The following is a 17,668-nucleotide window of genomic DNA, read 5'->3' on the forward strand; positions in this document are numbered from 1 at the left end:
GTCATTTGAATCCGTTTGCATAAAACAATGACTAAATTGTAAATGGCATAATTAAGCACTGCAAAAAGAATGACAAGTTACTGGATCTCATATTCTTCGAATGAAATTTGCTATTTGGACAAAAAAAATTGAAAATAAGATGAAGTTGAGTCATTTGATGAATTTTGGATTCATGTTACTTTGTTGTTGGTGTTGTACGAATTGGAATGAATTACAATACTTCTATTTATAGAAGTCTTAATCAATTTATTCCCCTAATTTTTTGCTAGAGAATCTCTTCTTCCTTGATTTTCTCTATCTTCAAATTCAATCTAAGTCGAAACTTGAAGAATATTTGAATTTCTGCATGTTATGTTGGAGCTACTCTTTTATATCAGAACTAAACTTCCTATAAAATAGGAATTTAGTTGTCGCCTTTCAACCAAACTCTAGCCATTCTTCCTTTATGTCAGTAGTCCAATTTGAAATAGTCAACCATTAGTTGCTAAAATTTAGCAACTTACTTGTAAGCTTGGCAGCCAATTAATATATCCAATATAATTACACGGGTCTTTTCCTTTTCTGCCCCTGATATTTTCAAATGGCTGATTCTTATGACGTCATGTTGAAAATACCTATTCACTCCTTATTAATCTACGTTGATGACTGCCAAGCTTTGGTACCAACACCAACATGGCCCACAAGATAGCTATTGGGTTTTTATCAATGCATCGTTTCCACCCAAAAAACACTATTGGTTTGTCGAAAACGGACTTGTCAAACTGCACAGAATTCTGTCCTACATCACTCGGTGATTAATCAACAATTCAAAGTGCTTGGATGGTTTCCCTATTACTCTGAAGTCTCAACTCAACTTAATCCACAATAAACACACACACATACGAGAGAGAAGGCAAGAAGACTGGTCCTTCATAATGTACAAAGTAGACAAAAGTCATGATATCATTTGAATTTGATTCACTCTGCTAATTACATCAAGTGTTGGTTAAACAAAAATGGGCTAACATGAGGAGGACAATATCAATTACCATTATTGAACCTACTACAATATACATGATGCAATCTTCCCTCAGTGTTGAGAAGCTGTTTCATATCATCATCAACTAAATTAATCTCTATAATACAACTCCGATTTTGCTCGGTAAACAATGAAAATGTAACATCTCTTCACAAAATTGCACCTTCTTATTCTTACACAGGAACGAAGATGCAACCCCAGAGCTTCTATGATACACCCAACTCCACCTCCCCCCAGACCTTTCTAATTTGAAGTATCATCCGAAGGCTTGGAATGTGAGTTCTACATTACCAGGAAAAATGATATGGTTCTGCTACACTTTTCTCGTGTAGCAATATATGCAAATTAAATCCTCACAAATAATGCATTGCTTGTATATACACGGTCAAGAAAATGAGTAACTACCCTGTAAAAATCTTCAAACACGAAAATAAAGCTGACTCATTAGTAGTTCATACCGAGAGAAATCATTATGATTAAGGATTTGCCATCTAGATGAATGCTTATAGTTTCTGAAGTAAAGATTTATATTTCGAAAAAGGAGAATGAAACAAAATTTAGAGAACTCACCTTTAAGAAAAAATTTGAACCGATTTAAGCAATCCAAACTGGCTCGAAGAACATGCCCTCATGCTTGCTATCATCGGAAAAGCCTCTATCGAATTTTCCCACTATGAGTTCTGATTCGACACAGCATGAAAAAAACGAGAAACTTCCTGATAAAGTTGTGCAGCCTCAAATGGTTTCGACACATATCCATCCATTCCGCACTTCAGGCATTCCTCGTGTGTAGCCTGGATCACATCTGCAGTCATAGCCAAAATGGGTACATGCCAGTTCGAAACACTTCTGTAAGCTTCTACAAATTGTTCTCCATTTTGGAGACAATTATTGATGCTTTGTTCCATGTCCCGAATTCTCTTTGTAGCTTCAAACCTGTTGTTGGAGCAGGATAGTCAGTGTCGATTCAATAGACCAATGTTTTCATAAGAGTGCTCTCTTGTTGAGCTCTTCCTTTGAGCTGCCGGATGAAGAGACTATTCGTGAGGCTCTCCCTCCAACAGCTAAAAGAGAGAGCTCACATGAGAGCGCTCATGAGAGTTTTTTTCCATTAAAATAAAAAAATATTTAACCATTAAAATTTGTTCATATATATATATATATATTTATATATATATAAAACAGGACATTGATTGGACTAAGACCCAACTATGCACCCAGTCCTGGAGCCAATAATTAATTTCGCCCACACTGAATATGAAAAATAAAATAAAATAAAATAAAAAATTCCCTACTAATACGGAAACTAACAGTACAGCAAGATAGCAAACCGAAAAATAGTGTGCAGTAATCAAGACACAAATAGTGTGTTGTCGATCTCAAAAAAAAAAATTTTTAAAAAATCCAGTATAAAAATATTCAAAAACACAATAAACGGATATTAAGTTTATAGAATTGCAGTAAGAAATTTAAAATAATATAAAATAAAAAGAAAATAAGAGAGAAAAAAAGTGTTACTGCACAAACATCATATATGATTGCAAGAAGAAGAAATTTAAAGAGGAAAAAAAAAAAATTTTGAGAGAACTTTGAACGGGAAAAAATTAGGGTATGATTAAAAGAGGGGGAATGCAAAAAGTTTTCAAGGGAATCAAAGAAGAAAAGAAAGGAAGAATTAGAGGAATTTTTAGAAATAATGAATTTTAGAGGGGGCATTTTGTAAAATTTTTAAAAATTATATACATAAAACTAAAAAATATATATAATATGAGGAGGCCAGCTCAGGGGGAACAGCCCCTGAGCGTGTGTGGTGGCTCCGTGCTATTATGCACCAATTAACTGATATTGTTACTAGCGAGGTATGTCAAAACTAGGTGATGCAAACAGTCACCATCAAATATAAGGCCACCTGCAGCATATTAACATTGCTTAACTTGCCTAACAGACTCTGCTCATCTGCATCAAATGTACATTATTGAAATTTGTCACACGGGAAAATTGGCCCTCAAGATATTATACTATATTCAATAAGCTTCAAAACTGGATGTGATGCATACCCATCTATTTCTGGCATCTGGATATCCATGAAGCAGGCATCAAACAGATGGGGTGGCTTTAACAGTGAAATTGCCTTTTTTCCACTGTCAGCGCAGACCACATCCGCTCCATACTTCTTCAAAGCACCAGCAGCTACTCTGAGGTTTACATTATTGTCATCCACAACTAAAATTTTTCTTCCTTGAAGAAGATTGAGGAGAGAGAGACTGGAGAGCTCTCCTTTGCGGCAATTCCCCTTAGTCCCACCAACCATGGCTCGTAGAGATGCAGCCAGCATACTTGCCCTCAGAGGCTTGTTGATGGGAGTTGGAGTTGAAATGCTGGAGTTTGTGACACTACTTCTTGTCAAGCAGATAGAATTAGCTAGAAGAAACAGTTTTGGAGGAATTCCATGGCTAATCTTCCTTATTTTATCAACAAAGAGAGCTGACAAGACTAAATCTTTATCCCAGACTTCCTGCTCAATAAGGACCATGTCGATAACTGTGTTCCCACTACTTATGCTGGAGAAACCTTGATTCAAATCATAAACTACTTCAACCTGGATACCAAGCCGCTGGATGTGATATCTTGACACTTTGGCACGGACTGGTCTATGGTCCACAACTAATGCTTTCATACCCCGAAATTCTGAAGAAAGAGAGATAGACTGGTTGTTGATTTGCTGGTCCTTGTGCTCACTTGAATTGACGCAGCCATTGGTGAAGACAGCAGTAAAACTAAAGGTTGATCCTATCTTGGGTAAGCTTATAAAACCGATTTCACCATTCATGAGTCCAACCAAACATTTGCTTATGCTAAGCCCGATACCTGTGCCCCCATGTATTCGTGAAATAGAAGGACCCACCTGCATGAAGGGAGTGAATACACGAGATTGGGCTTCTATTGGGATCCCTGCACCCGTGTCCTCTACTGATACAATTAGTTTGATGAGGTTAGAGGATAAAGAACAACTGGGTTCCTCCTGAGTGATAGTTCTGAATCCTGCCCAGCTCTGGCGTCTATTTACTACAGGCAACCCACTCAAGGTATCCTTTGATAATGATTCTTTCTCAGCTTCCATAGACTCCATTACCTCCTCAACGAGATGGACTGTTACAAAGATGTGCCCTTTCTCTGTGAACTACCAAATGAATGAATTATCAGTCCAACGGCTAACTACAGAACAGAAAAAAAAAAAAAAAAAACACACACACAATATAGTTTCAATGTTTACCAACTAATTGTTCGACAGTAGTAACACATTATGCCCGTCAGATCTATATTCCAAACACTATTAGAGAGGTTTTCTTAATAACCCCATAATATATAATTTTTCCAACTGGATATTTTAGTTGTTCCCCATAGATGGACAATGATAGCACTTACTATTGCTTAAAAAAAAAAAAAAAAAAAAATTGATAAGTAAACACTATTGCTTAAAAAAATAAACACTGAACAGATTCTGATGTTGATCATATTCTCTCGAGTGATAACAAACAGAATTATTAATGTACTTATCAAAACAAAAACAAAACAAACAAAAAAACATAATTAATGTTTTTAATGCACAAGTTGTTTTCACATCTATTCAACTAGATCTATAACATATTCCAAGCTTACTTTGATTGAGTTGCCCATGAGATTTGTGATGATTTGCCGAAATCTCCCTGGATCACCAATTAGCATTTCAGGGACCCTATCAGAGATGTAAACTGCTAACTGCCCTCCCATATAATTAAAAGATGCCAGTTAGTCCAGACATAAGCAAAGAGAATTGAGCAAAACATATGGAGGAAACAATTAATGCAAGATATATTGGTTACCTCCACTCCTTTTTCTTGAGACTTCGTAGAAAAAAGTGACAAAACATCATCCAAAATTGCTCGCAGCTCAAACCGTATTGCCTCAAGTTCGATCTTACCAGCTTCAATCTTTGCTTGGTCCAAAACCTCATTTATGAGGGAGACTAGAGCTTTTCCACTGGCCTGTGCAGTTCTGACATAATCTTGTTGAGTTACATCTAGGTCTGTGTCGATAAGCATATCCAACATTCCTGTAAAAGAGGCATATTTAGACTATCACTGCTCAGCAAGTCTTACTATTTCTCCTTTTCTTCTTATTTCCCTCTGTGTGCATAAATATTTTACCAATCAAAGATAAGGCAGTATATAATGTATATTTAAATGACTCAATAAGATAAAGGAAAATTCATACTTACCCAAAACACCATTCATCGGGGTTCTTATCTCATGGGAAACAGTAGCAAGGAACTACAGAAGGTTGAGATTCAATTAGGATCAAGCAGACATATTAGATGAAGCCTAAACAAAGTTTGGGCAATTAAACTAAAAGCAATAATACCTGTGATTTTGCAACATCTGCAGCCTCGGCCCGTTTTTTAAGCTCCTCCATCTCATGGAAATCATCCTCAACTTTAGCTATTCGATTCACCGTTGCATGGAATATATGCCCGATAAGCAATGCTATTACAAGGATGCCAATAAAAGTTGTTATCGCTAGCCATGGCCACGGTGGTTTTTGTTTGAATCTGTGTCAAGAACAAATTTATTTTGTAGGTTCATTTGAATTACTTTGAATCTCAATTGTTAAAATTTGTAATCCTTTCAAAATCCATGTTTTTTGGTTTGTTAAGAACTGCCAGAAATGCAAATCAGAGGAATTTTGGCAAGTCCTCTTATTTTCAAGTGGAATGACTGAATGAAGTGACACTGCATGTGGATGTGGCAAAATGAGATTGGTAACCAAACAAAACAACCTAGCAGAGTCTAGTGCCAAAATATTCAGCAACGAAGCGGGTTGAACTATTACCTGCAACGCATCTCATGCTTTCTGAACGGATCGCCGAAGTTAAGGGCGCTAACATGCTGCAACCCATCATCTGATACATTTGAACCATACATACTGATGGGGTGCGAAGCGTTAGTGGTATCATACACATTCACGAGGATGGTTCGTTTGCTTGCAAGCTGTTGTAGTAGCTTCTCCACAAGTGATTCAATATCAAACACCCCCCCAAGATACCTGCTTGGTAGAAGTGGCAAAAACAAATTGATCTTATTCAATCCATGTTGTAGAAGTTTTGTACTATTATCTATATTACAAAAACCGAATCATAGACATCACTTGAGGGTCCTCAAACACTACACTAACTGACATAATTTTATTTAAATTTATTGTCTTCTAAAAAATGTATTTCTGGTTCAATAAGATTAGTTCCATTTTCAATTTAAGAATATAATCATCATTCATTCTATATTTCTTCTTTCTTCTCTGTTTCTTCTGGAGGGGTTAATTATTTGAAGTTTCTTTCTTTATACCGTATAACTTTTGCATGTATTAATCAATTCTGGTTTCTGGTTAAAAACATACCCGTCGGTTGCTTGAATCCTCTCATTTGGGGTTGCATTTGAGGGGAGATCTGTCTTATAAACAGCAAATGTCAATATAACTCCAAGGCGATTTGACTTGATTAGCCTAAATGGGGCTGTGAGAACCCCCTTTCCAAATGCTCTTGCGCGCAGCACATTTTCACGATCTTCCTGTAGGTACACACGTTTTTAAATATTGACTATACCGGACAGCAATTCTTCTTTTTCAGTCAAGCGGCATTTGGTTCAAGAATATTAATGAAAAGTTTTCTAAATCATAAGCATGATTGTCAGAAGTCCAGCTGTTGCTAAAAAGGTTATGGGACTGTTCTACAATAGTGGATCTTAATATCACCATGCTTTTGGATTTCTACAAAATATGATATCCAATATGATTACAGAAAAGGTAAACTTTAAGGTCACATAGCTGAAAAGATTCAGTTAATGCAAGATATGAAGAAAAAGGACAAAGAATTCACCTTGCCGGACATCATATCGAGGGAAATCACGTGTGAAATGGTATCCTGTGCAAAGATAACAGGGGCATATTCCTCCCCAATTGGGGATGGCTCCAGGGCTTCTGGGTTGTACTCATCCTTATGGACTGGGGTTTGTTCAACAGTATCCATCCTCTTAATTGTCCAACCTTGTTGTTTCTCAAATTGTTCCCTTTCTGAGTGGAGCACCCTCACAGCATATGCCACACCACTTGTGAGGGGCCTCTCAAAAGCAGTTCGCTCAGTGTACCTTGCAAAAGTTTTCTATAGGTTGATAAAGTTAGATTTTTGCTTTTTTTGGATTGGACATTTTAGATCAAAGGAAAATAATTGGATCTCACTCTGAATAAAAGCACCACTATTAAGAACTAGAATTCAATTTAAGCACGCCAGATCTGAAATTACAAAAATGACCCACATGTCACACCCTGAACCTAATTTCTCTAGACCCTGAGTGATAAAACAGCTGAAATATTTAAACTATGTCTCTTAAAGAGTAAACAATACATAAAGGTTCAGATATTTGTCTAAAGAAATTCTGACAACACACTTACAAATTCATAACAAGAGATCTAAGATGCCAGTCCTTTTAAAATCAAATTCAATTGAAAGCTCACTTCATTTGTTTCTGGAAAGATTTATTATTAAGAGGAAAATCAGACCCTTGCTTTTCTTTTCTTATTTCTAAAATCTGGTCTCACTGTGCAAAAAATGTAGATTCACTCTGATTAACCTGTGGTATTTTGGTTACTGTAGAATCAATTCTAAGAATTTGAAAACAAGCTCTACCATTTCAGAAAATAGATTGAATACGCTTTCATTCCATATAAGGCAAAAAAAATAAAATCTAAGTTTATTAGCTAAGCTTTTCTGCCAAAAGACACTGTTATTGCTGCCAAATAGCAAAGTTTCTGCAGGAGCTTTTAAATTTTCACATTCAAACATTCACTGTGATTAAAACTGACAATTTTAACCCCAAGGAGTTGGCCTAATTGGAAAAGACTTGAGCCCTGGTGCCTCATGAAGCATCAGGTCTCAAGGTCGACAGGGTCGATTCCTATTAGGTGCAAACAATTCCTTGGAGGGGGGTTGTGTACCAACGAGGGAAAAAAAAAAAAAAAAAAAAAACTGACAATTTTTACTGCAAATCATATTTTTCTACAAAGGAATAAACATCCAAATTATGAAAAAAATAATAAATATGTTTTAGAAAATTTGGACTTGTGAGATGTTTAAAATAAATCTTTTGAGCATGATTCCTTCAGAAATTCTCCTGGACAGCACAGCAGTTGGATATTTTAACTTACTTTAGCTAATCCAGTTCATATCAAAACGCTGTAAAATTTTAGTATGCCATAGTTATGTGGGTTATATTGACATTTTGAGTGGACCAATCTCATTTTATGATTTTATCACGTCAATAATTGATGCACTTCGATTGATGTTACTGCTGTTCAGCACAAGTACACAATCAAACTAGATACCAACTAGTAAGCTTTTAATAATGAAATGAAGTTGAACCATTATGGAAAATCAAGTCCAAAACCTCAAGAATTTGAGACTACTTAATACATAAGGACAGTTAGGATTGTGTGCCCTTCATGGAAATGAATGGGATGTAACTGACATTTGTTTATTAATGGAATCTGGGTTCTCATTAAATGCTCTACATATTTATTTATTGAATGCTTGTATTGGTCGGTCCATGAGATGGATCGTGGTTGTCCCTTTAACTATACATGTGATTTATATGTGTATGATGGGTGTTCATGCACGGGGAATATGAATTACAGATAATGCATTATCATAAAATGTTCGCATTCAGTGATAGAGAATGGACTCTCTATCTAAAAAGAATGGAAGTGGATGAACGATAAGTTGAGATGATTGCGAGAGCTGTCATAGTAATTGCTCCTTATCAATGTCATGCCGATTGACTCTCAACCATGAGAGAGGTATGGACTTGCTTTGATTTATTCAGTGGGCCCCGAAGGCCTATAACCCGGGTACTTCGGGAAGCCATTGATTATTGACATTGGAACATACTCTCAAGATTGCATCTATGCTATATTATTATTAATATTATTATTTTACATGATTAGTTTGAGCAACATAAAATCCGGTGGCCTCGGTGATTTGATAAAATGATTTTATATATATTTATTTATTAATTATATTATTTTTTGTAAAAGGAAAGTTTTTTGTCGTCAAACGGAAAATAATCAAGGAGTCAAACTAAATGATCAATTTTGTATTGGATTGATGGCATTTATTTATCCAATAGCTAATCGAGTGTTGATGGGTCATATCGTAAATTGACTTTGTGGTTTAACCATTTCTCTAATTGGAGTGCAACCATTCTTATATAGTAGAGTTGAGTTTGGTTATAGGTTGATTTGAATTGGGTCATGAGATGATCGAGTCAATTAATTAGCCCATTGGAGCCCAGAGGAGAATTTGCCCAATATTTCCTCACGTCTAGCCCAAGTTTTTGAACTATAAGCTAACGAAAGTGGGAAAGTAAGTAGAGATGAGAGACTGCTATAAGTCCTATAGGAGAATTAGAGGGTGATATTATCACTCCTTTAGGTCTCCTCTGTGTGTGTGTGTGTGTGTGTGTGTGTGTGTGTGTGTGTGTGTGTGTGTGAGTGTTAAAAGGGCTCACAACCCTAATGGTTGTCTTGCATTGTGAGAAGAAAAAGAAAATCTCTACACATTTTTCTCTCTCTAGGTTTCTCATACTCTTTAAGTATGTAGTTCAACAAAGAGTCATAGAGGTGACATTTAAAGGCAAGGAACTAAAGAGGAAGAAGGAGAGGCTTGAAGAAGGACTTGCTTTGCCTCATGCACTGGACGAGCCCTCACTTCTTTGCTCTTACTTGGCTCTCTCTCTCTCTCTCTCTCTCTCTCTCTCTCTCTCTCTCTCTCTCTCTCTCACGGCACCAAACATTTTCTTTTCCTCCTACTATGCTTTTCCTAGTGTCTGTATATGAACATGACTATACATAAATACATACATACATATATATATAAAGTATATGTCTCACTAATTCTGTGAGAAGTGGTTTTTATCATGTATACTGGGGAAGCAGATCATGGTCATTGTTGGTGTGCATGTGTGAAGCTGTGCATATATGTGTTGTTCGTTTTAAGCAGCATGGGTTTAGTGGTGTGCTTGTGTAGTAGAGAAGAATTTACTTGATTGAAATATGACCCAGATTGTAGGCTATATAACGCATGTGCATCAGGGGTGTGTGTCTGTGTGTGTGTGCATGGTTATGGAAGTTCTGCTATAAAAACACAGGTGTCTATACATACAAGTGTGAGGTGTGCTAGGGAGTGAACTTGTGTAGAATAAAGGCACATGTGTGAGCTAAATTAATAGAAATGATCTAATTTAAAGGGTAATTTATCACTGAACCTATCGACAATATTATACTCATTGGACTCGTCTTCTAACAAGAATCCTAACCTTGATATTATTTATTTCAACTGGAATTTGTATGAAAATGTTTTGGATTCCAAACAGCTCTAGGGGAATTTTTCATCATTTTATCTATCCTAACCTAATTTACTCCTAATTGAGCCCAAAGGTTTTCGAGATAGCAGTTAACTATAAGAAATCACAATTCCTTGCCAAACAACTCATAAATCATTTTAATTTTGAAAATACAAGTCATCAGTCATCGCACCACATAAAAAAGAGGCTAGATTCAAGCACCATAGGTAGGCAACTATAGACGGCTGCATTATCTAGTATGGCAATTGCTCGGAATGAAGGAATGTAGACTCAAAAGTAACCAACTCGATGACTGAACCAAGCAAAAACATCACAATCAATATTCTATACTGAATACCCAATATATATATAAATAAAATCAACAACTGGAACTGCAAGTGAAAACAAAATTATCAATCTCTACCCAATTTAGTAGCCCAAACTTCACAGAGATGAGATAAGATCAAAGTTACCTGATCAATAGCAGATGGGTTCTTGCCATGGTGGAAGGTTGAGATCAAGATGGACACAGCCTGTACATGGTTCATGCTCACATTAAACTGATCCTGCAACATCCTAGCCCTCTCATCACACATGCTTGCAAGGGTCTCTTTCCTCTTTTCCATGGCTTGAGAGCTCATGTACCAGAAAACCCACACAGACACTATGGTCCAAATCACTACCCATGTGACCAAAAGCTTCCTCCACCATGTTTCCCTCACTCTCTTGGACCCAACATACTGGTAGTAGTGATGGTGGATCTTACTACTGTTCCCTGAGATCTTCTCCCAAAATTTCAGCCATAACTTCCCACCGCCACCAAGCAAATCAGTCTTGGTGTCCATGACTCCACCATTAATGACCCAATTCATGGAAAACACAGACAAAATCCAGCAACATAGCATCAATAGTAGGTGTCCCACCTTCAAGCCAAACCCAATTACATGAAGAAAACTCATCCACAACAGTAGTAACCACAAAAAGTTACTTCAAACAGTATCAAACTGAACTACTTGTTTCCTAATTTCAGAAGAATATAAATCAAAGGTCAAAAGAATCGAAAACCCGTCTGCCAAATCTACAGAAACCCTCCAACAAGACCTAAAATCCCAAAATTTTCAAACTTCAAAGAAAAAATGTAGAAGGGTAAGAAGGAAATGAGCCCACCCACCTCCAAGATCAGTAAAAACAAGTAGATTGAAAAGGAGGTGAGAGAAGATGCTACCTTATCCACCCAATTAGCTTCACAATCCAAATGCAAGAAAACCCAAAATTGAGTGAGGATAAGAAAATCCCAAACACCCAGAAAAAGGAATCATAGAATCAGAATCCTCTAAGTTCAATTTTGTAATTCCAAAAAAAAAAAAAAATTTGATTTTATCCTGTCAGCTACCACCAAAACCCAGATTGAGATATGTGCCAAAACAGCCAAATAAAGATTCTTGAAATTTAGTTATAAAAATCAGAAGAAAGTACCGGGACGCTTGAATAAAGTAAAACAAACACACCCAATAAAGAATCTGACAGCAAATCTAGTTTATAAGGGTACTTAAAATTCCTGAAATCACACATGAAGAAAATGATTATAGTTTGACTCCCAAGTAAGCCAACTTTTTGGAGTTTGAGGCATTGAAGCAATAACACAAGCACAAGATGGGTTAAAGGTATTATGAGTAAATGAACAACAAGAAAATGAAAAAGGGTAAGGAGAGAGTTGATTCATGGACACTATGAAACAAAAATCTGCGAAAGAAAGATGAGAAGAATATGGTGGTAGAAATGTCTGCTAGCACAGGCCATTATCTCTATCCAGAAATGAAAAATAACTATAAAAAAAAAAAAAAAAAAAACAAAACAAAAATTATCTATGCACACATACATAACATATAATAATTGTAACAAAATATGTACAATATAATAATTGTAACAAAAATATATATACATATAATAATTTTATAAAAAGGGCAAAAAAGGTATACACCCACTAAGCAGAAATAACTGCTTTTTCCCCAACTTTCCTTTGTGTCCACATCCCCATCTATCCATACTCAGTTGACAAGTTCTACACGCCAAGTCCTTCACTCTATTGCTTTATCATTCTTGTATGGCTGTACTCTTGATTGACAAAAGTGCCCTTGCATGCAAAAGCATCCAATATAAAATCATCTCATTGGCCACATCGCATATGTGGGAGGGTCCGAATCCTCTACCGTACATAGTATGGTATGGTTTTAGCCTTTAGGTAGGGTCAATATTTAATTTGGGGATAAATTTTTACTGACCTGTTTTAAAGTTTGACAAACTATAGCTCTGTAAATCATTCGGGGTTTATTATTTTTCTTTGAGGTTTTGTCGTATGTACTTAATGATAGGGACGGAGCTAAAATTTAGTTTTAGAGGCACACAAAGTAAGACTTTACAAATTATTAGACGTATAAAAAAAATCATTCTCGAAAGGAATTTTTGAAAAATAAATAGATTTTAAGGGGGGCACAAAGTAATATTTTGCAACTATTATAGCTATATATATAATAAATTTAATCGGCCAGCTTGGGTTCAGGGGGCTCCATCCTTGCTTAACGAAAACCCTATTCTTTTGGGCAAATTTGTTGATCAAAATTTTACCCTAGTATAAAATCTAATATAATATGTATTATAATAAGGGCATTACTGATTGTTCATATTCAAAGTTATGTTTCAACAGTTAACGAACGAGCTTAGGTAAGGTTAAAATAATAAATGTTGACCGGTCTTCTCGTGTGTAATTTGTCCAAATATCAAAAGGACGTCAGTGTATTTTATCATTTATTTTGAGAGTCACCATATTATTATTTTGAAACTCAATTTTATTTACTTCTCAAAATAAGTCATTTGCTACAACTTAGTAGTAGTACTAGCAATAGTAATAATAATAATAATAAATAATAAATTCAATTAGTAAGCCCAATTTTCAAACCTATTTACATAATCGAAAGAGTTGATGCAATGAATATTGATAAAATTTGAATTTATCCATTACATTAAATGAATAAATTTAAATATTATTTTAAAAAATTTATATACTTCTACTGTCCTAAAATAAATATCTCCTTTAAAAAACAGTGACTCATTAGTCCTCCAACATAAGATCCCTTAATGACGGTGGATGCCTAAATTTTCAAGAAATGGCATGAGTTAAAAAGGAAGTCCATGAGTAGGTGATGAACGGGGGGACCCATGACAGAAACCCCTCAAGGTGTTATTATGTTTATTGCTCTGGTCTGGAACCCAAAATGTTGTTTGGTTACAGGGCTTACAGCACACTAACTCCAAACCAGAACACATTTATTCGAATATTAATTAGTAATTTAGTACTACATTTACCCGCCAAAAAATGCAATAATTCATCTTTTGTGGGTGGTATGTCATCTCACTAGGCAAGGGCAATGATATAATAACCTTTACAGTACAAAATGTGGTTGCAACCAACACCCCCTAACCCTAGTGGTAAGAGCTTTGTCTCTTTTAGATTTTATGATCTGTTTTTGTCAAACAAAGTGCTACTACTTGTAGTAGTATAAAGCTGGACAAGGAATTAGAATTTTGTTAATTAATGTAATTAAGATAAAAATCTGAGGGTATAGTTGGTATTGGGGTGGTGATAAGATCACGATGGTAGTATGGTAATTTAGGGATAAAGTGGGGGTATATTTGTAAGGGCACTTTAATCAAGGCGTGTCACGAACTGATTAGGCCATCACTACACTACCCACTTCATTTTTCTTTTTTTGGTGCCCTCTGGGGAGAGCTATGAGCCTATGACGGAGACATCCCACGTCAGCGCACCGGTTCTCTTTCGTGGACCAATAAAATTGTCCTACGTGTAATACCCTTAATGGCTTTTGTGACACGTGTCAGTTGTGAGGAGGGATAAATAAGAGAACCTTTGCCACGTTGTCTGAGACAGCTGGACACACACTGTCAAAGCTCTTAATCACAAGCCTTTTACCCAAACAATAATAATGATTAAAAATATATTTACGTTGTGTTTGATTACATTAATTAGAGTCCTGCAATTGAATCAGGATATGTACAATTGCATAAAATTATAATCTTGAATCTTAAAATTAAAATCTATAAAATTTGAGAAAAATAATTTACAAAATAGATATTTTTTTTATAAAAAAAAAGTCATCCTCTTAAAAAGTTAGATTTTCAAAAATAGACAATTTTTTTTATTTTTATTTTTTTTTTTGGAATGGAGGGAATATAAAATTTCTCACTTCTATTGTGTGTATAAATCATATTTCGCCGTCACAGTTTCGATAACAGTATTAATCGTAGTCACAGTATAATAGATTCGGATAAATATCATTATAAGTCTATCAAATCGGTTTATAAAAATATGTAACGGTATCAAACTCTTGAAAATATGTTATGAACAAATTGATGTACTGCATATAAATTAGTACTGCGAATCATGATATAAATATATGTGTGTGTATATTTATTTTAGGTTGATTAATATTGTTGGATAGTTCTTCCTCTTGTAGTAACGAATAAGTATTTTGTAGCTTGCATGCTTGTCCTATACAATTGTTTGTTTTCGAATCATTAGAAACTTAATATACCCTTTTTTGACTTTAGCTGTGCCATGTCTATATTGTTATATGTGAACACGTAAAGCATATACAAGTTCATCTACTCCTTTGTTGGTTAGTGGACTACTAGTTCAAATGTTACAATCCCTATGCATTGGGGGTACTAAGTCAAAGAGATTCGAATTATTAATTGAATTAGTATTTTCGGCATTTTTTCAGTATAATTTATAGCATTATATATTTATTAGGATAAATTATATTAACTTCCTCCAAACTTTGAATAAAATATTTCTAAATCGATTCGTCGATTGCTAAAAAATGACTTTTGAATGTTAAAAGTTAATAATGTTCTTACATTATAATAATGTATGATATTGTATTTTATATCAGGTGAGGGTAAAATTGTCATTTTATAAAATTTAGTTAACAGGTTTGTTAAAAAAAAAAAAAAGGTTATGGGCGTTTTTGAGCACATGCACCAAATTTTAAGGAATGTTAAAATAATAAACGCTAAATGGTAATTTATTCAACAAACCTTAAGAGAGGGAAGTGTACTTTACCTTATTTATTATAGTGCCAAAAAATTTGATATACAATAATTCTTTTCAACAGGTGTGGCTCTTAAGTTCTGTATGCACTCCCGCTCTCATGCTCCACGCGCTCTTGCTCCCATTCTCATGTATGTGACTTATATTGCATTTTATATCCGTCAAGGACAAAATTGTTATTTTATAAAATTTGATCAATAGGTTTAATGGGAAAAAAAACGCAAGGGTGTCATTGAACACATGAGCTACAATTCTAAAAAATAATCAAAATAATAAATTTTGAGTGATCTACCCGTATATAATTTATTCAATCATAATAAATAATTTAGAGTTGACACCAAAAAAAAAAAATCGGATGGTTTGTAAAGGAACCATAAAGATCGTGATATTACTGCCCCAGGGACATAGCGGCGTTGGCAGAAATTCGGGAGGTAAGTTTTTGAGGTCTCGCTTTCGAACCGCACTCCTGACTTAAATGGTACGTGTGTTGTGAAGTTCATACACATACTTAAAAAAAAAAAAAAAAAAAAAAATCGTGAAATTATTTTTAGGTACGGATGATAAAAATTAAGGAGTGAAAACCCATTGTACAATCTTGCAATTATTACGTTTCATATTAAATGAAGATTAAAATAAGATTTATATTAGCATGTTCTACAGAACATTGTACATAGGTATAATTAGTGATTTAATGAATAAAATAGGGCGGACAAAACTATGTGCATGATAAATGCAAGTAATTATTAACATGTGACCATAAAATCTTTTGTGTTTACTATAATGGCATGGTTTGTGTATAAACATGTGATGATAAAATTTCTTATTTAATTACTATTAATTTAACAACACGAGAAGATCATTACCGTTACCTAATAAATGATGATAGGATAAAGAAATTTTATAACACGTGACAATCACAAAATATTAGGTAGTATTTATCGTTTTGATTTTATCAAAAAGTTTCATCGCTTGGACAAGTTTCAAACTTAACAAATAATATTCGTTTTTTTTTTAATTGAATCATATAATTTATTTGCTAAATGTTTGCGTGTATTATGAAAATATTTCACTCATAAATATTTTTTTATCCCCAATGCCTTCATAGTCAGTGATTTGAGTTACTCCCTGTTATTCTTAGAGCTAATTGAAGGTTTCTACTGTTGAGCATTGGCACTCCTAACTTTCTAATTATATATATATATATATATTTCGCCAAAGGAAAAGATTTACCATCAAATCCTATTTTTGCAATAAAAAGATTTACTACACTATTTCTGGCATGCAGCTCTCTCCATATTGTATTTTTACAATTGTTATGTCATTCATTAATTATAATTTCGCTTTGCTATTCATTAATTATACAGTGAAATGCATGCGACTTCGTGCAAATGACACGAAGAATAAAATAAAATAAAATTGCGGAAAAGAATTATGGGAATAAATTTAAAAAAGAAGAGAGAAAAAAATGTTATTGCACATACATCATCCTACATGAGTGCAAGAAAAAGAAATTTTAAGAAGAGGGAAAAGAAAAGAAGAAAATTAAAAAAATGAGATAACTGTGAAGGAAAAAATAAGAGTGTTTGAAGAAAAAGAATGCAAAATAATGGAAATCAACGAAATTAGAAGAAAATGAAATTAGAATGTGAGATTTTTAGAAGACTAAAAAATTTTATAAGCCTTATGACTCCTTGTGGAACGGTGGAAGTAGTTTAAGTTTTGAGTGAATCCCATAAATATGTATTTTTTAACACTCCTATTTAATATGTGTATATAAATTCTTAACATTTGAAAATATATACAGATTGCTCCCTAATATTTGTTAACGGCAATTTTGCTCAAATTTTTTATTTTTATTAAAATTCTAAAATACCCTTATGTTGTATTTGGTATGTAGAAATGGAATAAATTTTTATAAATATGGATTTTAAGTTCATAAAATTATAGGAATAAATTTAAAGAAGAAGAGAGAAAAAAAAAATTGTTATTGCACATACATCATTACACAATACACATGAGTGCAATAAGAATAAATTTTAGGAAAAGGGGAAAGAAAGGAATAAAATAAGAAAGGAAAGAAAAATGAGATAACTTTGA

General features: G+C 34.3%; 1 protein-coding gene across 1 annotated transcript; it reads right to left on the reverse strand.

The window, feature by feature from the left end:
• Positions 1–912: 912 nt before the first annotated feature.
• On the reverse strand, positions 913–12,284 carry LOC132303422 (histidine kinase 3). The gene is made up of 11 exons (XM_059800663.1): positions 10,917–12,284; positions 6,927–7,208; positions 6,449–6,618; positions 5,888–6,100; positions 5,420–5,606; positions 5,277–5,328; positions 4,882–5,111; positions 4,679–4,777; positions 3,076–4,199; positions 1,589–1,954; positions 913–1,434 (listed from the first exon to the last, which is right to left on the reverse strand). The coding sequence occupies exons 1-10, from the start codon at positions 11,400–11,402 to the stop codon at positions 1,690–1,692; spliced, it is 3,108 nt and encodes a 1,035-aa protein (XP_059656646.1). The 5' UTR covers positions 11,403–12,284; the 3' UTR covers positions 913–1,434; positions 1,589–1,689.
• Positions 12,285–17,668: the final 5,384 nt, after the last annotated feature.

Source organism: Cornus florida, unplaced genomic scaffold (assembly GCF_030987335.1).
Source record: "Cornus florida cultivar Cherokee Brave unplaced genomic scaffold, ASM3098733v1 CherokeeBrave_3.0.0_Hap2_Chr04, whole genome shotgun sequence".
Classification (NCBI taxonomy): domain Eukaryota; kingdom Viridiplantae; phylum Streptophyta; class Magnoliopsida; order Cornales; family Cornaceae; genus Cornus; species Cornus florida.